At 37.5% G+C, this 23,861-nt stretch overlaps 9 protein-coding genes across 9 annotated transcripts; 7 read left to right on the top strand and 2 right to left on the bottom strand.

Moving 5' to 3' along the window:
* Positions 1-504: 504 nt before the first annotated feature.
* Cbr-lin-53 lies at positions 505-1,846 on the top strand (the record flags this gene model as incomplete). The annotated part of the gene is made up of 3 exons (XM_045235496.1): positions 505-660; positions 706-1,289; positions 1,336-1,846. The coding sequence occupies 3 exons, from the start codon at positions 505-507 to the stop codon at positions 1,844-1,846; spliced, it is 1,251 nt and encodes a 416-aa protein (XP_045092470.1).
* Positions 1,847-2,124: 278 nt separating this feature from the next.
* Positions 2,125-3,566, top strand: Cbr-rba-1 (the record flags this gene model as incomplete). Its single annotated transcript, XM_002639126.1, has 5 exons — positions 2,125-2,268; positions 2,312-2,752; positions 2,800-3,206; positions 3,256-3,442; positions 3,489-3,566. 5 exons carry the CDS (start codon positions 2,125-2,127, stop codon positions 3,564-3,566), a joined length of 1,257 nt encoding a protein of 418 aa, XP_002639172.1.
* A 342-nt stretch (positions 3,567-3,908) lies between these two features.
* Positions 3,909-4,703, top strand: CBG03712 (the record flags this gene model as incomplete). The annotated part of the gene is made up of 3 exons (XM_002639127.1): positions 3,909-3,991; positions 4,048-4,302; positions 4,427-4,703. The coding sequence occupies 3 exons, from the start codon at positions 3,909-3,911 to the stop codon at positions 4,701-4,703; spliced, it is 615 nt and encodes a 204-aa protein (XP_002639173.1).
* Positions 4,704-4,887: 184 nt separating this feature from the next.
* CBG03713 lies at positions 4,888-6,842 on the top strand (the record flags this gene model as incomplete). Its single annotated transcript, XM_045235513.1, has 7 exons — positions 4,888-4,983; positions 5,298-5,383; positions 5,451-5,637; positions 5,684-5,808; positions 5,863-6,168; positions 6,216-6,371; positions 6,419-6,842. 7 exons carry the CDS (start codon positions 4,888-4,890, stop codon positions 6,840-6,842), a joined length of 1,380 nt encoding a protein of 459 aa, XP_045092471.1.
* A 5,714-nt stretch (positions 6,843-12,556) lies between these two features.
* Positions 12,557-14,572, top strand: Cbr-ile-1 (the record flags this gene model as incomplete). Its single annotated transcript, XM_002639129.1, has 6 exons — positions 12,557-12,636; positions 12,989-13,058; positions 13,106-13,219; positions 13,266-13,515; positions 13,562-14,379; positions 14,429-14,572. 6 exons carry the CDS (start codon positions 12,557-12,559, stop codon positions 14,570-14,572), a joined length of 1,476 nt encoding a protein of 491 aa, XP_002639175.1.
* A 338-nt stretch (positions 14,573-14,910) lies between these two features.
* Positions 14,911-15,426, top strand: CBG03715 (the record flags this gene model as incomplete). Its single annotated transcript, XM_002639130.1, has 3 exons — positions 14,911-15,073; positions 15,122-15,236; positions 15,291-15,426. 3 exons carry the CDS (start codon positions 14,911-14,913, stop codon positions 15,424-15,426), a joined length of 414 nt encoding a protein of 137 aa, XP_002639176.1.
* Positions 15,427-15,506: 80 nt separating this feature from the next.
* Cbr-aqp-9 lies at positions 15,507-16,518 on the bottom strand (the record flags this gene model as incomplete). Its single annotated transcript, XM_002639131.1, has 5 exons — positions 15,507-15,721; positions 15,771-16,019; positions 16,065-16,137; positions 16,187-16,339; positions 16,393-16,518. 5 exons carry the CDS (start codon positions 16,516-16,518, stop codon positions 15,507-15,509), a joined length of 816 nt encoding a protein of 271 aa, XP_002639177.1.
* Positions 16,519-18,236: 1,718 nt separating this feature from the next.
* On the bottom strand, positions 18,237-18,955 carry CBG03717 (the record flags this gene model as incomplete). The annotated part of the gene is made up of 5 exons (XM_002639132.1): positions 18,237-18,348; positions 18,399-18,457; positions 18,505-18,595; positions 18,742-18,812; positions 18,857-18,955. 5 exons carry the CDS (start codon positions 18,953-18,955, stop codon positions 18,237-18,239), a joined length of 432 nt encoding a protein of 143 aa, XP_002639178.1.
* A 2,459-nt stretch (positions 18,956-21,414) lies between these two features.
* On the top strand, positions 21,415-23,632 carry CBG25221 (the record flags this gene model as incomplete). The annotated part of the gene is made up of 2 exons (XM_045235529.1): positions 21,415-21,550; positions 23,559-23,632. The coding sequence occupies 2 exons, from the start codon at positions 21,415-21,417 to the stop codon at positions 23,630-23,632; spliced, it is 210 nt and encodes a 69-aa protein (XP_045098242.1).
* Between the last annotated feature and the right edge of the window lie 229 nt (positions 23,633-23,861).

Below are 23,861 nucleotides of genomic sequence, written 5' to 3' on the forward strand. Positions count from 1 at the left end.
GAGAACTCCGCTGCTGCTCAACTTTTCAAAAGGCTCAAGTAATTTTTTATGTGAAAACCAAATGCCAATATAATTTATTTCAGTAAACTCGCTCCAAACAAGAAAACCGAGTTGGTCACAAAGAAAATTTCATTGACAACTGCCAGTGCATGGGAGCACGAGAAATTTAACATCAAAAGAATGCCAGCCGTCACTCTGTGTACGTTGGCATCGCGTTCAGATCCAGCTCGCAACTCTATTTTGGATCTTCCATCAACTCTCGACGAAGAAGTTCTTATGGCCCCCGAATTATTGAATATGAATTGCAGTGATATTCATTCTTCAGTTGTGCATTTTTATACTCTTTTTCGTTTTTTCCACTCCTTTGTTAATTCCAACCGAATCGTATGTTCATTTGTTGAAAAGCGAACCATAATTCTTCGAAAATTAGCTCCCTTTTGTTTTATTTCTTCAGATTTTGTATTTTACCGGCCTGTTTCATGCAAGATAGTTATTTTTCAGAAAATGGCAACCATAGAGGATGGTACCTCGGAGGATCGTGTGGCCAATGATGAATACAAAATTTGGAAGAAAAACACTCCGTTTTTGTATGATCTCGTTATGACGCACGCACTCGAATGGCCATCGTTGAGCGTGCAATGGCTTCCAGAAATCGAAAAGGTAATTCAAAACACGAATGAACGGGAAGAAAGTTTCAATTTGCAGGAAAGTAGCGACCATACTGTTCATAGACTTATTCTCGGAACGCATACATCAGATGAGCAAAACCATCTTTTGATTTCAAAAATCTGCATGCCAACAGATGAAGCGCAATTTGATGCGTCTCGTTACGACACCGAACGCGGTGAGTTCGGAGGTTTCGGAGCTGTGAACGGAAAGGTTGAACCTGATATTCGTATCAATCACGAGGGAGAAGTTAACCGTGCTCGCTACATGCCTCAAAAGCCAACCATTATTGCCACAAAATCTCCATCTGCCGATGTCTATATCTTCGATTATACAAAGTACCCATCTGTTCCAAAGGACAACACTTTCAATCCTCTGCTCAAACTCAAAGGACATACTAAAGAGGGATACGGATTGTCATGGAACCCGAATAAAGAAGGTCTGATTCTTTCCGCTTCAGACGACCAGACTGTATGTCACTGGGATATTAACGGAAACGCTGGGGCAAACGGCGAATTGAAAGCGAGAGAAATCTTCAAGGGGCACGAATCTGTCGTTGAAGACGTTGCGTGGCATGTTTTGCACGACGGAGTTTTTGGTTCGGTCGGAGATGACAAGAAATTGTAAGTCGTTAGAAATGTTAGATTTTATCAATTTTTCAATTTTAAGGCTCATTTGGGATCTGCGAACCAACGTTCCAGGACATGCAATCGATGCTCATTCAGCCGAAGTTAATTGCCTTGCCTTCAATCCATACTCCGAATTCATACTAGCCACTGGTTCAGCCGATAAAACTGTCGCGCTTTGGGATCTCAGGAATCTCCGTCTCAAGTTACATTCGTTCGAATCTCATCGCGACGAAATCTTCCAAGTTCAATGGAGCCCGCATAATGAGACCATCCTCGCATCCAGCGGAACTGACAAACGACTTCATGTTTGGGACCTGTCCAAAATCGGAGAAGATCAAACTGCTGAGGATGCTGAGGATGGACCACCTGAGCTCCTCTTCATCCATGGTGGGCACACTGCCAAAATCAGCGATTTCTCATGGAACCCTAACGAACCATGGGTGGTTTGCAGTGTTTCGGAAGATAACATTTTGCAAGTTTGGCAGATGGCTGACAACATTTACAACGATGTCGAAGACGAAACTCCCGCCGATATGGTTGAGCGGTCTTAATTTATTGCTAAAAGCATTCTTTTCCTTATTTTTGTATCTCACATGAAAATTTCCTCCCTAACAATATTCGCATATTCCCCCGCTGACTCTTTGAAACTGTAAAATGTTATATTTTCCTCGTATTATGATCGAAAGTATTCTGAATTTGAGATAAATCTGATATCTTTGCAATAACTGTTATCAAATTCTTGTGAAGTTGAATGTTGAGATTACTCACACAATTATTTTTGAAGTTCTCTCAACAAGAACGGATTAGAAACCAAAGTTTTCAGACAACAATGAGTGAGGCCGGCTCCTGCGAAGAATTAACCCGGGAACAGCGAGTATGGAAGAAAAATGTTCCGTATCTATATGACACAATGGTCACAAAAGAACTCGAATGGCCATCGTTAACCATTCAGTGGATGCCTGACGTGACTAAAGTGAGGAATGACAGATTTTTAAGAATCGCCTTATTCTTTCCAGACAGAAAACTCTGATTCATCGGTACATCGATTAATTCATGGAACACACACTTCGGGTGATGTTCAAAATCATTTGATTATCTCAAAGTTTTCTATCAATACGGATGGACCCGAATTCGATGACTCGAAATGGGATCCTGAACGGGAAGAGTATGGCGGATACGGAGCGGGAAGTGCTGCAAAGCTGGAAGGTGAGATTCGTATCAATCACCCAGGAGAAGTGCATCGGGCGCGGTACATGCCTCAGAATCCATATGTAGTTGCTACCAGAGGTCCCTTTGATGATGTGTTCATCATCGATTATACTAAGCATCCATCCACACCCCAGGATAGTACTTTTCGACCGCAACTACGGCTGAAAGGACACGAGGGAGAAGGGTATGGTATGTCGTGGAGCAATACAAGAGAAGGACACTTGCTCACCGCAGGTGACGATGGAGCTGTGAGTGGCTTTAGACGTTACCTGATTGAAATAAAGAATCTGTTTAGGTTTGTCATTGGGACATAAATGCAAATCAAAAGATTAGTGGACAATTGAATCAACAGAGTAAATATAAAGGACATTCATCGAACGTTGAAGATGTATCCTTTCACCAGCTTCATGATTTCGTTTTCGCATCAGTCGGAGATGATAGAAAATTGAATCTCTGGGATCTTCGTCACCCAAAACCTCAACTTTCTTCGATCGGACATAACGCCGAAGTCAATTGCGTCGCTTTCAATCCTTTTTCTGAGTTCATTCTTGCCACCGGTTCGGCCGATAAGACAGTAGCTTTGTGGGATATGAGAAATCTTGGAAAGAAGGTTTACACTCTTCAACATCACGAAAATGAGATTTTCCAAGTTTCATTCAGTCCACATTTCGAAACTGTTCTTGCTAGCAGTGGGTCCGATGAGTTAGTTTATATTATAACTTTGACAGTAGAGAATGTAGTGTTATTTCAGTCGAGTCATTGTATGGGATCTTTCGAAGATTGAAGACCCGTCATCAAATTCTTCTAAAATTTCTTCGTCTCCACCACCGGAAGTGTTGTTCGTTCATGCTGGACATGTTGGAAAGGTAGCTGATTTCTCGTGGAACTCGAATCGCCCATGGACCATTTGTAGCAGTGACGAATTCAATAAATTGCAGGTAACCAGATTCACCGTGTCACTTTAGCTTATATCTTCAATTTCAGGTATGGGAAATCTCGGAAAATATCATAAATATCCAGAATATCAAGAATGAAGCAGATATCAAGTCTGAAACAGAATAATTCGTCTCTTTATCCGTATATAAAACTAATCTTCTCATTTTTATGATCTTCATCGTCTGAATTCACTTGTGCTTATATCAATGAATATTATCTTGCTTTCTTTCATCTACAATTCCAGTCGAAAATTTTTCTTTCCAGTTGTATATACAATTGTATGAGTATGTGTTCTCAAATAATGATTTACCTCTTGAAATGTCTTCAAAAACACTGAACGAAGGAAGAGGGTGCTAGAGAAGCACACAGATAACATTTGCGCTCCTCTCGCGTAGTAATAGACCTGATTTCCTCATTTCTTCCTTATACTAAGAATTTTCAAAAAACACCAGTTGATGTTTCAGAAGCATGTTGAAAAATTTGAGAAGTCTAGCAAGAACATTCGCAACAACTGCAAGTGAAGAAACAACGCAGAAAGTCGATATCAGTTTGTAAGTATTCTCCATCTGTTTCTTTTTTAAACATTTTTCCAATATTATATTTCTAGCCTTCGCCCACGTCATCGGATCATCGCATCAGGAGGTATTCCACCATTGCAATTCGATTTCGAAAGGGAACGAGACTCCTACAGAGAACGATTCGGAAGATATGGATTAGCTAGCGGAGTTCCCGTAGAAGAGTTGTTTCCAACAGCTGAAGAAATTGAAGAAGAACAAGCACTGGGATTATATAGAGAATTTAATGAGGTCAAGAAAGAATACAACGAGTTGCAGAAGAAAAAGAAGGAAGCCGCGGTTGCTAGGTAATAGTAATTATTCAAAATTCATTAGAAGACGTGAGGAGATTTGTGAATTTTGAGCTGTTTTAGCTGAATAATTCGAAAACAAAAATTTTTAGCTAACAAAATAATTATGGTAAAACTTCAGACTAGCCGAGCTGGAAAAAAATCTCAAAAAGTATCCATCTGCTCTCGCAAAGTATGAGGCATCTCTAGTGAAGCAAGAACGAGAAAAGGATGAGAAAGAACTGGCTCTTGAGAAGAGAATTCGTGACATTCAGGAGTATTTCGGATATTGGATGGACCCGAAGGATCCAAGATTTGAAGTGATGTTGCAACAAAAGGAGGCCGAGGAGAAGAAGGCGGCGAAGATGGCAAAACGAGATGAGATTCAGAAGAAACGTTATGCGGAAAACGTTCAGTAACTCTTTTCAGATAGTTTTTGTTTTTTGTTTTTTTTTTTTGTTGTTTCCGATCTAGATTTTCAAATAAAATAATAAAAGTTGTATTTCACATTTTCCATTAGCAGACGATGATGTACACCGTCCGACGATTTCTTTGTACTCATTATTTTTTCATTTATTAATTTAAAGTTCGATTTCAGGTGTTATGGTGACCTCTTTTCTCGAATACCTCACTACCAATGATCGTAATAGCTGCGGTTACTGTAAAAATGAGCAAGGAGAGAGAACTCCAGACAGTTCGGTGACTAGTGGTATGAGAATATTGTGATAAGAAAAAAAAATAATTTTTATTAGAAATTGAATCTTTGAGATTAGAATGCTCGAAAAAATACCTAGTTTGATCTACTTCAGCACTCTCAATTGTCCAAATATCTCATGATGATATGATGCGGTTTGAAGCGGCTGGTTGGAGCACGTAAGTTTACTTGATTCTACTTCAATTGGCAACCACCTTCTTCAGTTCTTCTCCCAGCCCCTACCAATCATCGACACAAGACTTTTATTATGTTACGATATATTTAGAAATTATACAAAAACATAGTCAGTTCACTTCAGAACAGTTACACTCTTACAGGCGGTGCATGGGCTCACAATATGAATGCAAAGGACTATGGAAGGCTTTTGGATATGGGCTGGAGAAGGTGGGCTTGCTGTTTTTCGGCCATATGTTTTTACTCTCTTCCTTACTTTATATGACGAAATTTGCAGATCAGGACGATATCTGTACAAACCAAACAATCGTCTGACTTGCTGCCCTCAGTTTACGATCCGACTGGATGTCACGAAATTCAAGATGTCGCGGAGTCAAAAGCGAGCAATGCGTCAGATGAATGAGTTTTTGGCTACTGGAAAACGACCAGTCTGTGGAATAAAAGAGGAAGATTCTGTTGAAAAGGTTGGCTTTAAGGATTCTATTTTTTAAAAGTTCGAATTTGTTTCAGAACCAAAAAAAATCGAGCCTGACTTCTGCCGAAACCACTTCCACGTCACACCAGGAGCCTCCTTCGAAGAAAATGAAAGACTCTGATAGGCCGGTACTTACAAAAAAAGAGATTCTAAACAAGAGGTTAGATCTGCTTGAAAAATCTCTAATCAGTAATCAGTTTTTTAAAAAATTCAGATTCTTAGAAAAGTGTCAGCAAAGAAACTTGGATCCGGAAGAGGTTCGAGCTGAGCGTAAGGCTAAAGATGCTGCACGACAGAGAACTATCCAATCCTACATTGACGAAGCTCGTCCAGATTGGAAGCACAAACTGGAAATCAAGATCATACCGGTAGATAGCAGAGAATTTGATGAAAGAAGCAACGAATCTTTCGATCTCTATAAAAGGTATCAAACGACTATTCACAACGACCATCATTGCCGATTCGCTGGATTTAGAAAATTTTTGTGTGATTCACCATTGAGCATCGAGAAACGTGATGGGTAATAATTTCTACTGAAATTCCAGTAGTCTATTGAAAATATTTCAGAGTAGAATTAGGATCGTTCCATATGTGGTTCCTGCTTGATGAAAAAATTATCGCGGTTTCCGTTCTGGATGTCCTTCCTCAGTGTGTTTCTGCAAAGTACATGTTTTATGACCCAGATTATTCTTTTCTTTCTCTTGGTACCTATACAGCTTTGAGGTGAAGGTTACTCTTCAAATTCGAAACTATGTTTTTATTTATTTCAGAGAAATTGATGTCACGAAGCGATTCCAACAAATATGTCCTTCCCTGAGGTACTATTATATGGGCTACTACATTCACTCGTGTCCCAAAATGCGATACAAGGCTAAATTTCGCCCTAGCGATTTGCTCTGCGAGAAATCCAAGACATGGCTCACATTTGATGCATGCAAAGAGCTTCTGGATAAGTCTACCAATAGCAATGGATTCACAGAGTTCCGACCAGAAGAACCTCAACAGATTCCACTAGCTGTTGATGATATCCTCGTATATTCAAAAAGAGAGATCCTCACGTTCGCCCAGGCTCTTATCCGTTTTCCAGAAATTGCGGACAACAACGAATTTCTACAAAAAGTTCGCGAACTGACTATTCTTGTAGGCCCTGACTTGAGCGAAGCTGTATACTTTTTCAGCGAGTTTAACTCCTAAAACGCTCTCTCAATATTTATTTGATGTTCAACTACTTGAAATTCTCATCATGGTGCATCACGAATAATGAGCTTCATCAATGTATCTAAGGTGTAACTATACCGCTGACTGTAACTTTTTTTTTCCTGTGACTCGTTTTTTTTTCTCCGAATATATAAATAAAACCTTCTCGTGGTCTTTTCTTTCTTCTCATCACGGCCTCCCGCACGAGAAATCATTTGTCGATGTTGACAACGTACTAAGAAAATTAAAAATCGGAAACGGGACAAATTTGAAGAATTGTTTAAGTGTTTTTTTTGCAATTTAGTTTGTTTCGTTTGCTTCAGAATGAAAAAAGTTATCACCGAAACAAAAATCAGTACAAAATGTGAAAAAATACCATTTTTTTTGAAGTTTTTCCAATTTCTTCTAACAAGGGAAGGTTTTCCAGACAACGGTTGAGAATTTGCTCAAAATTTGAACAAAGGTACTTTCGGACATGCTGAATCCGAATCCAAAAAATTTTTTAGCCCGTTCTCAAAAGGAGCCGAAATATGGCCTCTGAAAGTGCTTTTAGTACTAAATTTTGGCCAAAAACATGCATTTTTCGAGGTTAAAAATTAGTTTTTCAGGATTTGCTTGAGTGCGAAACTCTTTCTTGGACATTTTTCTATCTTTTAAAGTAACTTTTAAACATTTTCAAAAAAAAATTTTTTTTGAAAAATTTTGAAAAAAATCACCATGGGGTCCCCCACACTTTGAAAATGATTTTTTGAAAAGTGCGAAAAAACGTTCCAATTATTCAGAAACGATAAAAATAGCATTCTGACAGATTTTTTCAGCACACTGTTGTCTTTGGGCTCAAAAAATCTCCAAAATCTGATTGTTGTTAGAACTTTGACAGTTCCTAATTTCTGAAATATTGCTTGAACTTAACTGAAACCTATAGAAATAGGTTCGAATCTTGTATGTGATTGATTTGACAGTACTCCACCTCAAAAAGAGCAAAATTGAGCAACTTTCAGTGACTGAAATTTTCGTTTTTAACAATACGAGGATGTAAGAACCGGTCGAAAAGATCTATTTTTTCCTCAAACTCTCATGAAATCTTTTTTTCATTGAAAACTTTTGAAATTAATCAAAAATTGTCATCTCAGGTGAACGATTCGGAATTAGATCTGACTTCATTCGGAATTAGATCGGGACTAGATCTAATACCGAAGTTGACACGAGAAATGCGCCATCAATGACTCAGCTGCCGCGGATGAATTGTTTTGTTTTTTTGTTGTCCTAAATTTTTTTCGTCAGGAAAATGGGTTTTTCTCTCAACTTTTGCCTTTTTTTTCGCTCAATTATTTAAACTATATTTTCTGGAACATATTTTAATGTGTTGTGCAAGTTTTTGCAAATTTTTAGGTGAATTTTTTTAGGGACAGCTGAATATTCAAAGTTCAATTTATATATACGACTTCTATAGAAGACAGTAATTCTACGAACCGACAAAAATACGAATATTTTGAAGATTTTAAATTCGGAGAAAACTCTGCAGGTAAGATAATTTTTGCCCTTTTCAGCTTAAAGGATTACGTAAAAACAATGCATGGGATCACCGAAAAAAACAAGAAAAAAAATAGATGATAAATTTCTCTGATAGTGAGCTCAATTTACACAAGTCGAGAAGGTCTTTCTACATTCACTCCGAAAAATTATATTTCAGGAACCAATCAAGAGAAGACATGCGAAGAATCGGCAAACAGCGCACCAGTGGACCCAATGATGCTTAAACCACTCTTGTCTCCCCTCTTCTACCCTTTTCCTCCGGCTCCAATGGCTCCTTGTTAATCATTTTTCAACTTTTTTCTATCTTTTTCCCCTAAATCACATTTTCATTCTTTTCTCTGTTATCTCATCATTTACTGTTGTCAGTGCCTTGTTCTGATCTCATTTACAAAATCCATTTCATTTGTACCCAACTCATTTGGTTGTTTTCCTTTTTTATTATTATCTGGTTTTTTTTCTCCTTTTTTAAAATAAATTTTATCATAAATGAAGCAACCGGCGATAAAAAAGAAAACAAAATTTGAAAAGCGCGCGCTACGATGCTCCGAAATCCCGCCGGCCTGTTCGGAATTAGATCTGATTCGTTCGTAGTTCATTCGGTGTTCGTTCGGAATTAGATCAGCTAAATTCTGTATTAGATCATGCCACTTCTATTTACGAACGAACCCAGATCTAATTCCGAATCGTTTACCTGAGATATAGTGCCTAGGGGGGCAAACTTGGAATCACCACAACACCACACAACCGATATTTTCCTCTCACGCGGAATTGGTAGAGGAGCGAAGGGGAAGCCGAAATTCCCAGCGCACCGAAATCTGGCCAAAATTTCAGACAAAGTTTTTCGGCCTGGGAGTGAGAACGGGCTAAAAATTTTTTCGTCATCGTATAGAGCATGTCTTAAACTATAAGTATGCAAATTTTGAGCAAATTCTCAACCGTTGTCTAAAAAACCTTCCCTTGTAAGAGCTTTTTCGAAAAAAGAAAACGGAACAATTGTAGTGGAGGATCTTCAGCCAAAAAGCATTCTTGCCGTGATCGACTCTTGGCCGTAAGAAATCGAGCTGTCATATGAGCGGATGGTGAAAAATTCGAAAACTATAGATAAATTGTGTTTCTCTAGCGTTTTAATAAACTACTGTTAAATTTTCACCAGTTTTTGATGTTTTTTAAATGAGTTACCAGTCGGTTTTTTTTTTGAAGTTTTTCCAATCTCTTGTAAGAGCTTTTTCGAGAAAAGAAAACGGAACAATTGTAGTAAAAATATCACTGAACATTTAGGTCTTTAAATCAAAAAATTTAGTGAAGTGTGAACAAAGTTATCATCATTTTAAAAGGTCCGGTTTTTTACTACTGGAGTACTGTAGTTTTACAAACAACGAAGACAGGCGTTTATTCTGAACGGTTTTTGAATGAGGATCGAACCCACTGTTATAACAATACTTAAATCTGTGGAAAAAGTAATTTTGAGGGTGTTTGAAAAATCGGCTATTGAGTTGTGATGTGTTTGCCGAGCAAAGAAGGTATGAGTTGCCTCATGAGCCATAACTCGCATTGGTCCAAACTCACTGAAATTTTTAGATTATGTGAATCATGAGTTAATTAACGGTTTTTTTAACTGAGTTTTGAGAAGAAAAAAACTTAATGGGAACTTGGCTTTCAGCCAATGGGAGTTTTTGTGAAAAAGTATTGTTCTCAATTTTGAATGTGATATTATGATTTTGTTTATCAACTCATTATACACATCCTCTAAAAATATGAAATAGTTCAGATCATTTTCAGGCGAGCTGTGACTCATGAGCCGAACCATACATTTCTTAAACTTTGAGCCCATATATCTCATTTGCTGTAAGAGATATCAGGAAGTGGTCTACTAACAAAATGTTAATCATAATGTCCTTAATATTTGATCAGTTAACCACTTTTCGATATCTCTCATAGGAACCGAGATAATTGAGCTCAATGTGATATTATTAGAGCTTCTAACTTTCAACTACTTTATCTCGGTTCCTGTGAAAGGTCTCAAAGAGTGATCAACTGTAAAAGTACGAATAACATTGTAATAAACATTTTATTAGTTGAGAACTTCTTGATTTCTTTCACTGGAACCGAGTTAAGCTTGGTCAAAGATGGCAGTGTGTCACAGTCACTCTAGCCTTGGCACTGGCAACTTTGACCTATATTATCTCGGTTCCTGTATATGATGTCAAAAAATGGCCTACTAACAAAATGTTAACCATAAAATGAACAATGTTTTCTCAGTCGACAAATGTTTGATATCTTTCACAGGAATCGAGATAATTGAGTTCAAAGCTGACGGTTCGAGTGGGCTTATATCAGAAGAAATACGGTGTAATGATTATTAAAAATACATGCCTTCCAGATAATCTAATTTATTGGACTTTTCTTGGAACTTCAACTGTTTTAACAATCTTTCGTAGAAACTGAGATCTCGAGCTGAGATGATTGAGACCCAAGTTGAATGTCAGTCTTAAGAAAGGGTGCTATATTTTACACTACTCAAGGTATAACTTTTTTGTCTACACTGTTTTCCAATCAACTTAATCAATCTAGTTGATAGTTGAACGTAATGGATTATTTACAACCAACGTTCACTTTCCGCATCTACTAATGATTCTTCGTATTTTTCGAGTGACCTGAAAAGTTAATTCTTGCTCGTTTCTGAGCTTCTTTTTTCTAAAGTCCCATGGATAATACTGAAGCAACAGAAAGTTTAAGATCAACATTTTTATTGAAACACTTGAAGAAAGAGAAACAGGGAAGAAAAAGGAAGAAACAAAAAAAGGTAAAGAGATATATAATGGATGAAACAAAACGCACTCCTCGAAGTTTAACTCTTGCTTTCATTTTTGTGTAGGATTACTCGAAACAGTTTTTCTGATCTCTTCAGAAAAATGAAAGCAGGAGGTTCAGTTCCAGATGCGTATGCTGGTAGAATAGTTGAAGAAACGAAGCTATTAACGAAGGGGTGATTGAATCCACTCGTAGCTGTTGACACCAGGGAAACCTGAAAGTTTTGACACAGAAGCATTTTAAGTTCTGGGGTGACTAACCGCAATGATGCGTTCCGGTATCAGTTGTTGGAAGTTCGGTATCAACGCCTTTCTGCCCGCATGCTCCGGGAATTCGCTTGAATTACCTGGAAATCAATACTATACATTTTGAGATAAGTATTCACAGATTACGTCCACAAGAAGGCGACGCGAAGAGGGTTTAACAATAACTCAACTGGAAAAATGGCCAGAAAAGATAATACTTAAGGAAAAATAATATTTGTCTTCATCCCTGGGATGAACATATTGCAATTAGTAGAAATTCGAAGAATCAGTTAAAATACTTTTAGCTTATCAAAGTGAAGTGAAGAGCGATTAAACAACGAGCAACAGAGATAAATCCAAGAAAAACTGAAGAGGAAAAGTAACTGAAGCCTGATGAGTGAAAAAGGTGGGATACTTCAAGTTTCAAACATTCAAAACATTCAAAACTTCGAACAAATCGAGTTACTTTGGCGAAATCTGCATTAAAAGTAATTCCTGTTGTAAACTAGAGAGGAGAGAGCGCTAGAGAAAATCTCTCTGCGAAGGCGCATTTCTTGTGCGGGAGGCCATGATTTCGGACAAGAGTATTTATTGTCGAATTAAAAAAGTGACACCTGAGAATTTGAAAACTTTTGCTTTTTTTGATCTACGAAAAAGTGCGACAAAAACGTAATATTTCAGAATTTCAGCTCGTTCGAGCTACTTTCGCGTTTAAGTTTAGGTTTTTGCGGAAAAATAGATTCTAGAGCTGCTGGCGATCATTTTTATATCAAGAAATCAAAATTTTGTTCAGAAAATCCGACTGAATTCACATAAATAAATTTGTTATCTACAGTATCCGTTTTCGCTCCGCCCCCTCGTAAATCGACACGAGAACCGTCTCCGAGATTTTCAGGTGTCACTTTTTTTAATCCGACAATAATACCGGAACTCGTTCGGAAAACGTTTTCACAGAAAGTACCTCTGTTGTCCGCAAATGTGCGTACATTTCTGTGTCCGCAGACGCCAAGCGTCGACGTGTACGGTTGGTCTGTTATGGAGCTTTTCATACAGTTTTGTTGCCGATTTTCACACGAAATTAGCATTTTGGTTCTCTAAGCAAACATCCCGATTTCAGAGATGACCTCAACACGAGTTCTACTCGTGCTGCTGATAGTTTGCATTGTTGCTAGAGCACAAAATAATCCGGTTTTCAAAAAGTAAGTCAATTCTATGGGGTTATTCACCAACATGTAGAGAAATGCAGAGAAAATACGAAAAATTCCGCAGAAATTCGGAGAATGAACCAAACTGGCTGAAATTTCGGAGAACATATGAGAAAATTATGAAAAATTTGAATTTCAGACAAAACTTTCAAAATGAATATTTTGACCCCAAATTTTGTGAATATGTTCGCCATAACTTTCTCCTATTTTCTCCGAAATTTCAGCCAGTTTGGTTCATTCTCCGAATTTCTGCGGAATTTTTCGTATTTTCTCTGCATTTCTCTACATGTTGGTGAATAACCCCACTAGATCTCGAAAATGTCTTCATGAAGCTATCAATGTTCAGATTCGAATACAAGCACTCCTTCCGTGCTCCCAACCTATCTCAGCGTGATGGATCTATCCCATTCTGGATTGTAAGCTTGATCTCTTTCAAATTTTAGAAAAAAGTAGCCTAATTCAGGTTAGTGGTGATGCTATTGCTTCTGGAGAGCAACTACGCTTGGCGCCATCAATGAGAAGCAGAAAAGGTATTGCATGGAACAAGAGAGCATTCGTGGAAAGTGAAAACTTCCAAGTAAGCGATAATCAGAGTTTTATTTATAATACGCAAAATCTTGTAGGTTGACATCTCTTTGAAAATAGGAGGACAAGGTCGTGTTGGAGCTGATGGACTAGGAATTTGGTACACTTCTCAACTTGGAGCTCTTGGACCAGTTTTTGGTGCTAATGATTTCTGGACTGGAATGGGATTGTTCCTTGATTCCTTCGACAACGATGGCCAAAAGAACAACCCACAAGTTTCATTGATGCTGAATGATGGAACCAGATCTTACGATCATCATACTGACGGATCGCAACAAATTTTATCCAGTAAGTTTACAGAAAAGTTTTCGGTTTTTCAAATTCATTTTTTCAGGTTGCCAAAGAGACTTCCGTAACAAGCCATACCCAGTTCGCTTGCGAATTGAGTATATGAAAAACGTTCTTACTGTACATGTCGATGATGGAATGCAGCCAACTCCACGGTATGAACTGTGCATGAGAGCTGAAAATATCTTCTTGCCACGTAACGGATACTTCGGAGTATCTGCTGCCACCGGAGGTCTTGCCGATGACCACGATATTCTCGACTTTTCTGTGTTCTCTCTTTTCCATGAGCAACAAAAACCAGTAGCTGCTGCTGAGCAAATTCCGCAACAAGAGAAACAAAAATACGATGAGGAGTTCGAGAGACAAATGAAGGAGTATGAGCAGGAGAGAGCCAAGTTCAAGGAGCAACATCCAGACAAGGTCAAAGAAGACGATGAATACGATCCAAACAAATACTACGAGGATGCTACTGCTCGCGAGCTCAGACTGATCTATGAGTCTCAAAATGCTATCCATCAAGTGATGCAGAACATGGACCAAAGATTAGCTCAGATTCAACAGGCTCAGATTTCTGGAGGAGGTGCAGCAGTGCCTCAAACTGGTGGAGCTGCTCCTGCTGCTGTTGCGGGTGGTGCTAGCTTCCAGAAACACGAGAAGAACGAAGTGATAACGTCGTTACGCGACTTAACACAATCGGTGCGAGACATGAAGCAATACGTCAATGAAATTTTCACGAAGACATATAACATTGATCAGAAGATTCAACAAGGTGGTGCTGGAGGAGGTGTCGACAGTAGTATGCACCAAAAGGTTGATTCTCTGCTCAACGAGCTTCGAACAGTGAGAGCTACACAAGTTCAGACGGTAAGAACACACTCAGTCGAAATATTCTATAGCCGCTTTAAACTTTCAGAGTGGACCGGGAGCATCTTCTAACTGCCCGAACGTCTCTTGTGTGTCGTCAACCATTTTCATGCTCATCATCCTCGTACAATCAGTAATCATCATTGCCGTCGTATTCGTACGAAGCAAACAGGACAAAGCCAAATTCTACTAATTTATTGCATGTTAACCAAAAATAACACTGTCTTTCTTCACCTCGAAATTGTCGTCAATTTCGATGTTTTGCTCTCAAAACAACAGGACGAATACGCGGCATTATTTCAACGAACTAACAACGAACCCATTTTTTTAAATCCTCGGTAAAATAATATCAGCTTTCCATTTTTTTCGTGTTGTGTTAATAGTGAGATTTCCCGTTTTCCTTCGATTTTCATGGTATTTGAATGGTGCATTCGATGGTTTAATGTTGACTTTTCTTTCTTGAAGAAAGAGGTTAAATGATGTTTTATGTATGTGAGATCCTTGTAGATAGATCGAATAAATTATTGACTCATGGACTCGGATTTGAAGAAGGAAGAGGAGAAAAAGGCACTGGAAGCGGAGAAAAGAAAAAAAACTGAGAAAGAAAGACTCTTGGCAGGATGTGGATCTGTTCTCCAAGGAATGGCAGGAAAGAACGTTGCAGTTGAGCTACGCGGTGATAATTATGTGATTGGTGAGGGCTTGAAATTCACAAATAAACAATAAACTGTCTTATTTGCCGGCGAGCTTGTCGACTGTGATTCTGATCTGAATATTCAACTCAAAAATGTGACGGTGATTCGAGATTCCCAGGAAACCAAAGAGCCAGTGTATTACGTGACTGGGAAGTTTATCAGGTGTGAACACAAATTCTAAATATGAAGTGGGAGAATTCAGAAATATTTTATCAGATTCGTTCACTTCAAGGACCAAGTCAACGTGCAGGCAGCGATCAAACGATGTGCTAGAGGAGACAGAGCAGTCAATGGTAATCGACGTGCCGATCAGAAACAATTCGATACTGGGAAGAAGCTTGTTGATCAGTGATCTCTATTGTTTATTATCTTTTTTTGTACATTTGAAGTTAATTATAATTTGAAATGAAGTTGTTATTTAGAAGATTTTGCCTAATCAGTCTTTTTTGACTCTTTCTGTGATTCTGTTTGCTCTTCCTCCTCCTCAATCACGTCTTCAGATCCGAACGCAATTTCTGCAAAATACCAGGCTATCAATGGACTAAGCCAGTAGACAAAAAGATGTCCAGCGTGTGAAACTCCCAAACAATTAAAGGTGCAGGCCCATGCAACAATTGGATTGGCATACATTCCAGTATAGTTGATTCCTAAAATTCTCGGGAAAAAGTTGCCAAAAAAATCATTAAAAAAACTAACCAATCGCACAAAGAAGTCCCGAAAAAACACAATTGACAACAGAACACAATTTTGTATCTCCATCATATCTCTGATCAACCCATTTTTCGAACCATTTTGCTAAAAACGTAGCAGCGCCTTCGATGATGCATCCCGTTGTTATTGTTACAGTAAGATCAGAAGTGCATGAGTCTTGATCTAAAAGCTCCAAATGGATCGGATGAACACCAAAACTCCAGAATAGTTTTGCAACGAAATAGGAGAAATACGCTGAAAAATTTCACTAATTTCTGAAAAAACGACTTTTGTGGATACCTGCTGCCAATTGAACTAGGAAAACGTAGATTCCTCTGCGAATGGCTTTGCTTTTACGATAACAATTTGTTACCTGGAATTTATTAGAAATGATATATTTTTTCTGTTCCCTCAAAACGAACCAATGGACATGGATGGGCGACAGCGTCTCTTTGAAAATAACAATTTGCCAACTCGATTACTGTAATCTCGACAAAAACTCCCAATAGTCCATAATTATCCAAAATAGTGCCTACATCGAACATTGGAACGCATATTTGCAATGTTCCGATAAACTGAAATTCCAGATTTTTATTAAAACTTTTTTCAGAACATATTTAAAACAGACCTCTAGAATCAGAAGAGCAGATATCCGTTTTGGATTATCGAAAGATTTAATGACTAGAAATCGAAGAAGCTCACAAATAGCAAACACGGACCCGTAGAATATCAGAGAAGCAACCCAAATTCTCATTTTCACTGAAACCTAACTTGATTTCAAAACTAGTATATAAAAAGACAGAAAGTGAACCGGGCGGCTCAACTCAAACAGCAAAAAAATCAGTGTGATGTGCTCTTTTACCCGAGAAATCTATCCCATGAAGATATCTTTTCACTTTCTTCAATTTAATGTTTTTCTTTCTTCCTTTCTCCGTCTCACAACTCTCTTTTTCTCTCAACAAAAATCCCAAGTTCATATTTCATTCATTGTTAAATGAGTTAGTGAGAAAAAGAAGAAGATAAAGAAAACACGGAAGCAATATTCACTAAACACATTGATCACATGTTGTCAGGCAACTGGAAGAAGCATAAAGATCAAATTGGGGAAAAGGTTTTTGATAAGGAATTCGGTTTCATAGGAAAAGTTATGAAACTCGCAGAGAGCGAATGATAGGATTTCATAGCGGTACCTAATTTTTCAGAACAAATTTTGAAGGAATTTTCAAAAATCAGTTTTTTTTCCAATCTTAAAATTACTGTTTTTTTCTAAATGTAACCAATGTAAGAAAAAAAGTTCGATTGATAAAGAGAAGAGAGAAGGGGGAGACTGCTGGGAGCCAATGTGTCTGTGAATGTTTGTAGTAGTTTTTGAAAGAAACTCCAGCTAGTTTCCAGGTATTTTTGAGATATGGCAAGCCACAATAGTACTGCATGCCCACATGTCCGGACCAACTCACTATGGATCTGTTTTTTAAAAATCATAGTTAGGCGCCGCAATGAAAGGGGCGGGGCGACCAAATTTTTCTCCCCTCGGCACAATCCCATTTTTGAAGGCTTGTACCGGGCGTTAGAAATTCATTATTTTTAAAGTTAGAATTTGTCCCTATGTAATCGACTGCGATAAATCGAATGGAATTATCAGTTTTTCGATAATTGCATTATTTTGATTCGAAAACTTTGAAAAGCAGGAATCACACTGACAAAGTGGACTAAAAGTATTGGATGGAAGTCAGTGCCTCCAAATTTTTTGATGGATTCTGATAGTTCATGAAATGGGGGATTGGATTTCAAAGTAAAATCAAATTTCTACTGTGGCGGTTGTGGAGCAATTTCCAACCAAAGTTCCAGACAAAATACATAACAAATTGCAGCGATGACCCCTAATTGTTTTCTTATATTATGGTAAAACTAAGCCTTGTGTACACCTGTGACAAGTTTCAGAAAGGTTGGTTATCTTAAAGTAGTTTTAATACTCATCCGAAAATTCCAAACTTTCAAAATTTTCGGTTTTGGAAGTTTTGAGGGTGACACAGGTGAGTGCCTCCGATTTTCTTTCCACCAAAAGATATAGCGCAAAATTTGCCAATTTGAGGCACCACCGGAAGGAAGCGGCAGGCAACGAAAAGCCGTACTTTCATGTCTCCCATCTAATGCCCACACTCAGAGTGCAGCCGTCACAGGTGATTCGCGCAGCGTCTATAATAGGTGAAATATTGTTCGCGGAAAATCGCCATGGGTACATCGGAACATGCCTGCCGCAGGCCAATTATAGACCAATCGCGCCACCGCAAACGACCAATATTCGCCCTATCGCGAGCAAATCTCCTACAATTGGCTTGTCGCGAGGGCTATAAATGGGATATATTTTTTCGAATCTGGAAGCTAGCAGCTGCTAAAAATTGTTTATTGCACAGAAAAAACAAGGAAAAACAAAAAATAATTAATTAAAAGTTATATTATTCTCTTCCGCTGTCATCGTATTGGCTGGAACGGTGTCGAAGCTTCTACTTCTGTCAGCTTTTGTCTTTTTCGATGACGGTCCAAGTGGGGGAGGAGAAGACGCTGTAGAATCTCGGTTAGCAAACTGAAATGATATATCGAAATTTTAAGCTCCCACTAATTTTTGTACTATACCTCTGACAGAAGTTATCGGCTGGAAATTTTCTCGAAATCAGCGAATTTGACACTTCCGACTGGAATCTAAAGTTTTTTTCTCAGATTTTTTTTCAAATCTACCCACCGTTCCAGTTTTTCTTCCTTCCTCTTTCTCAGTCTTTTCTTTTCCGGAGTACTCAGTGGACTGACCAGAAAATTGAGAATTTCCTGGCTCTCTGTAAAAATTGGATTTGAAATTCGGACTTTCTGAACGCTTCTTACCTTTTGAAAGTACAGTAGCAGTGCTACCTCCTGAATAAAGCTTCCGACATTTGTCTCCTGGCCATTTTTTCAATTTTTCTGCAAATAAAAAGCAAAATACTGGCTGAGACAGTATTCTAGTATGCTCTTGTAGGTTAAATAATAACTTACGGACAAAATTTGCGAAGGAAACTGAAAAAAAAACAATGAAAAATAACCGAAATAGGTGAAAGAACTTCGAAAAAGGAAAAACAAGCATTTTTTCGCGACTGGTCAATTGTAGACCTTTTATAGGGTAAGTTAGTAAGATACGCATTTTGCTCGCGAATGGTCATTTGTAGAAGCACTAGTTTGCGGTAGGTGAGTAATTGGGTCGTTTATAGCTCTTCATCTGTAATTGGTCAATCACGAATCACCTGTGAGTGGCCGACTGAATAGTGGGCGCGTGCGACGATCTGAGGGTGAAGGAGGTTGGAATCCTTTGTCTGTCTATTAGCTTTTTCTTAAATTTCCTTTACAAATTTTCCGTGCCGCGAGGTTGCAAAAGATAAGCCCCGCCCAAATTTCTGCACACCGCAAAAAGATGAGGAGAAAGTCAGTACATCGAGGTCTGGTACAAAAGGATCTGTATCTCGAGAATGGGAGAACATTTTTCGCTGAAAATTTGGGAATAAACTTCTATAAGGGAGGAGAAGACAATCCACCAGTAAAAATGAGAAAAAGTATATTTTGAAAATTTTGTTGTGGTGCCTAATCATAGTTGAATATGTTTCTAAAAATCTTCCCTAATTGACCACCTAAACCGTCAACATTTGAGCCAATTTATCTCATTCCCTGAGAAAAATACCAAAAAGTGGCCTGTTCATCATAATATCGAAAATATGTCGGAAATTAATCACTTTTCTTTCAAAAGAACCATTTTAAATAGTTTCTTTAGTTTTTTTTTCAGAATTTCCGAGTATCCCTAATTTCTGAATTTCAAATTTGTGTAGCGCTGTATCAACGCCGCTGATTGTCTGACAATGAGGTATAATAATTATAATATTATAAGATTATAAGATTTTGAAATTTTTAAGTTCAAAATTCAGTAACTTGGGAATTTGAAAATTCATATTCCGTGAAATTCTGAAAAAAAAATTAAACACACTGAAAAAATGCTCTCTAGAAGTTCTGAAAGTCTTCTAGAAATTCTGAAAGTTAATTATTTCTGAAAAACGGAATGTCCAGTTTTCCAAATTTCCAAGGTGTGATAAACTTGAATAACATTAAGCTTATTCAGAGTAAATTAATATTATTTTTACGAAATCAAGAAAATTCTGGATCATCTGAAAATTTCAGATCGACTGATGTTTTCATTTCTAGACGGATATCCCGAGTGATACTTTCAAGTTTCCAACCTTCCACAAGACTCCATCGTCCTAATCATCCCAACATATTTTTCAAATCAATCCTCAAACCGTCCTTATTCTGAATTCGCTGCTCTTCTTCGTCTTCTTTATATACCAAGAACTACCACGTCACAACGTTGTTGACCACTTTGCCCTTTTCGACCACCCGTCGTCGCTCCGCGATTCTCCCAACATCGTCGACTGGGGGATAAACAAAAAGGGCATTCCTCACAACCAAAAGGCAGACAGACTCGAAAATTCTTTTTTTTTGTTTTCCCGGGTTGTGTTTTAAGTTTTGAACTATTTTCTTTTTTTTCGAAAATTAATTATTTCTTTCTCTTTTTATAGTTGTAAAGCAATTAAACGAAGACAATGAGCATTGAAGGTAAACACCTACCGTACACCCCTCCCCCATTTTTCTGTTTTTCTCTTTCATCCAGAGATCACATTTGTTTTATTTCGTAACATTTTTCATCCCAAATGACCCATAACTTTTTGACACTTTTATCATCAACAACAGAATCGATTTCAACCTAGTTTTTCATCTTTCTTATCAATAGTACATAAAATACTTTTAAAGGTGCAAATAGTGCATTTCCAAATGATTGAGTGTCTACCCCCACCGGATCCTGGGCACTTCCTATCTGGAAAAGGCCAAGAGGAGCATAAAACCTTTTTCACCCTTTTCATATTTTTGGAATTTTTAAAGCTGGAGTTTTTTGAGTGTTTCTTTTATCATGAGAAATATTTCCAACACTGTCTTTTTCTCAAAGTGAATTTCGTATTTAAGTAGAGTTCTGAATCAAGAGTAAGAAAAACCCAGAAGAATTTGAATTCTTACCAAGAACCGAATAATGAAACTTTGGAATTTCGGATTTACAAGTTTTGAGAAAAATTATTAATGCGATATCTACCGAATTTTCCAGAAGCCCATCCTATGAGCTCAATTATCTCGGCTCCTATAATAGATATGATAAATTTGTCTACAGATAAAATATAGGTGATATTATGATAAATAATTTATTAAAGGTATATTTTTTATATCTTTAAAAGGAACCGAGATAATCAAGCTCAAAGTGGACGTATTGAGTGGAGTGGGCTTCTTCTGTCTTCTTCTGATTAATGCAAATACGGTATACTCTTCTCCAATTCGACACATTTATCTCAAATTCTATGTGTGTTTTAAGGCCACATCAACACCAAATTTCAAGTTTCGGATTTTTGAATTGAAGTCTTTTGAAGAGTTTTGTAAAATACTTCGTGGCGGTCCACTGGCGGCCTAACAAAAATTTACGTTTACACATCGTACTATTAGCAATTGCTATAAAAAAGTGTTCGCTTTTATTTTCCCTTCCCTATATATATTTTTTCTGAAAACTCTCACTTCCTCTTCTTTTTTGCTGAAAATGAATCTTTTGCCTGTTCGTTTCTTTCTGCGTCTCTCCCTCTCCCTATACTATTTTCATGTCAAAACAGCTGATTGCTCCTCTCCATTGTTCTCTAGAACCTCTTCGTCTCCAATGCTCTCTCGACTTGTTTTTTGTCAGAGTGTTCCATTTCCTTTTTGTGTTGTCGTAGTTTTTTTTTCTGTCTATGAGTGGCGAGGGTGGAAGACACTAGTGAGAAAAAAAACGAAAATTGGGAAAGAACAGGAAATGGATTGCAGGGCGAAAAATGGAAAGAGTGACATATTCACTTTTCCATGACCCCCATGGCTGAAAATAATGGGACAGAAAAATGGAAGGAGTAGAAAAGAAATGAAAAATTGATTTAGATTTTCAGGAAGCAGGAAATTCATAGTGCTAACCCCCAGAGTTTAATTCTTGATCTCGTTCTACTAGAAACATTCAGTCGATTAACCGAAATTTCGACACACAAGATACTAGAAAAGGGCTGGCTCAATTTTTCACCTGTTCCGTCTAAATGAGCTCAAGCACTTTTATTCTCTATGCGTGCTAAGTCGGATAATGTATTGCTTCTATGAATTCTAATGAAACGCTTTCTTGGTCTTTTTCGGATTAGTACAGCTGTGGATGGTTCCCACCTGTTATCTCCATTTTTCTTTTTTTCAGATTCCATTCTAAAAGTTTAAACTTTTTGTTTTCATTCAAAAAGTTTTTTGTTCAAACAAACTAATCTGTTATCAGATACCAGTATTGACTCTTGATGGAATTAAAACGATCAATCAGGAAGTCATCAACTTTTCTTCTTTCTAAAAGTTTCTATCCAGAATTTAATAGGAACTTTAGAATTTTCAGGTGCTTTATTTCTTAAAAATTGCACTCTCTATCCTTCCCCATCTAACTACTATAGTATACCAGGCAAACTCATGAGATCCCATTTCCTGAAGAAGCCTATCATTTCAATATTTCTCACCAAATTCTAATCTCTTTTTCACATCTTCCCCTAAAGGTGCTCAACATATTGTAGCCAAAAATAAGAGTACACTCGAAAATCACTATTTCATCCACTTATCACCCAAATGTTATTCAGGGGGAGGAACCCAAAACTGTCAACATGTTTTTCGTTTTTCCGTTCGCCGTCCTCTTCCCATTCGTTTCTTCACTTTTGTAATTTTGTTTGTCTCGTGCAACTAAACATTCGAAACTCCGATGCTTTGATTCTTAAAAATCTGGGTTTTAATCCTGATCGTAGAACCCATAGAGGATGTGAGCTGGAGTATCAAATACTTCCTCGTCTTTCTTTGGCATTTTATTCCCTTTTAGAAAAAGGAAAAGGATAAAAATCAATTTAAAAGGGCGTTGTATATAAGCTAATCCGTTTCGATACACTTTTTGAAAATAAAATAGATAATGATGATGATCATCATGAAAAAGACGGATAAGGGAATGAGATTTTTTTTTCTTATTTCTCTCTTGACTCTCTTCATTTGATACACTATTTCTTTTGGTGTCTCAAAGTGATTGAATTGAATAAAAAAGGCGAAAAAGGGAGAGAGCATATCCTTCTCCTTTTTCTCATTATTCAATGAAAAATGATGATGATGACTGGGAGTGCTCTGGGCAGAAGGAGAAGCAGAAGTCTCTCTATCTCTCTGTGTCGACATTCTGAAAAAAAAATGGAGAGAGATGTCTTGATTATACCTTACTCTCTTGGAAAAGTGCACTCTTCATGCTCCGCGACACGACTTCTTTTTCTTTTCTCTTTTTCTTTCACTCCACTGTGTCCTCTAGTTTCTCTTCTTCTTCTTCTACTCCCATTTTTGTTTCAATTTCCGCCACATGCACACAAGACAATTCCTTGATTTTTTTGAAGTGACACTGTTTGGTTTTGTTTATTAGGATCCAAAATTTTAAAATTTGTGTTCCCTAATGATTATTAAACATTTTTCTCGTTCATATTTGAGGCATAAGTTAATGCTTTATGAATTTATAAATACAATTTTTTTTTTCAAAATCCTGAAAACATCTCAACCAACAAATTTTTTCAAATTCCTTCCTGGGTTTCAACTCCAATTCACATTAGATATACAATCGCATCTTTATCTGAAACTACATTCCAAAGATTATCAAAAGAGCGCACTTTCTAGACTCTCATCCATTACTAATCGGTCATAAGATGAGAGCAACTGAGCACTTTTTTGAAACTCCACTCATCGTTTAGAGGCATTCAGTTGATGTGAATCTTTTTTAAATCCCAGAGAAACCTTGAATCATTTGAACTTCTTTATCAACATCATCTTCTACTTGATTCATTGTAAAGTACATATTCATTTGTCTGAGTTTTTTCTTCTCCTTCTTCTTCTTTTCGCCTTTTTATTGCTCACTGAGCTGCTCTTTCCATCTTTTTTTTGCTGTGTATGCGTCTCTTCGTCTTATATGATCTCTCACTC

This window comes from Caenorhabditis briggsae (assembly GCF_000004555.2).
Source record: "Caenorhabditis briggsae complete genome, chrI, whole genome shotgun sequence".
Lineage (NCBI taxonomy): Eukaryota > Metazoa > Nematoda > Chromadorea > Rhabditida > Rhabditidae > Caenorhabditis > Caenorhabditis briggsae.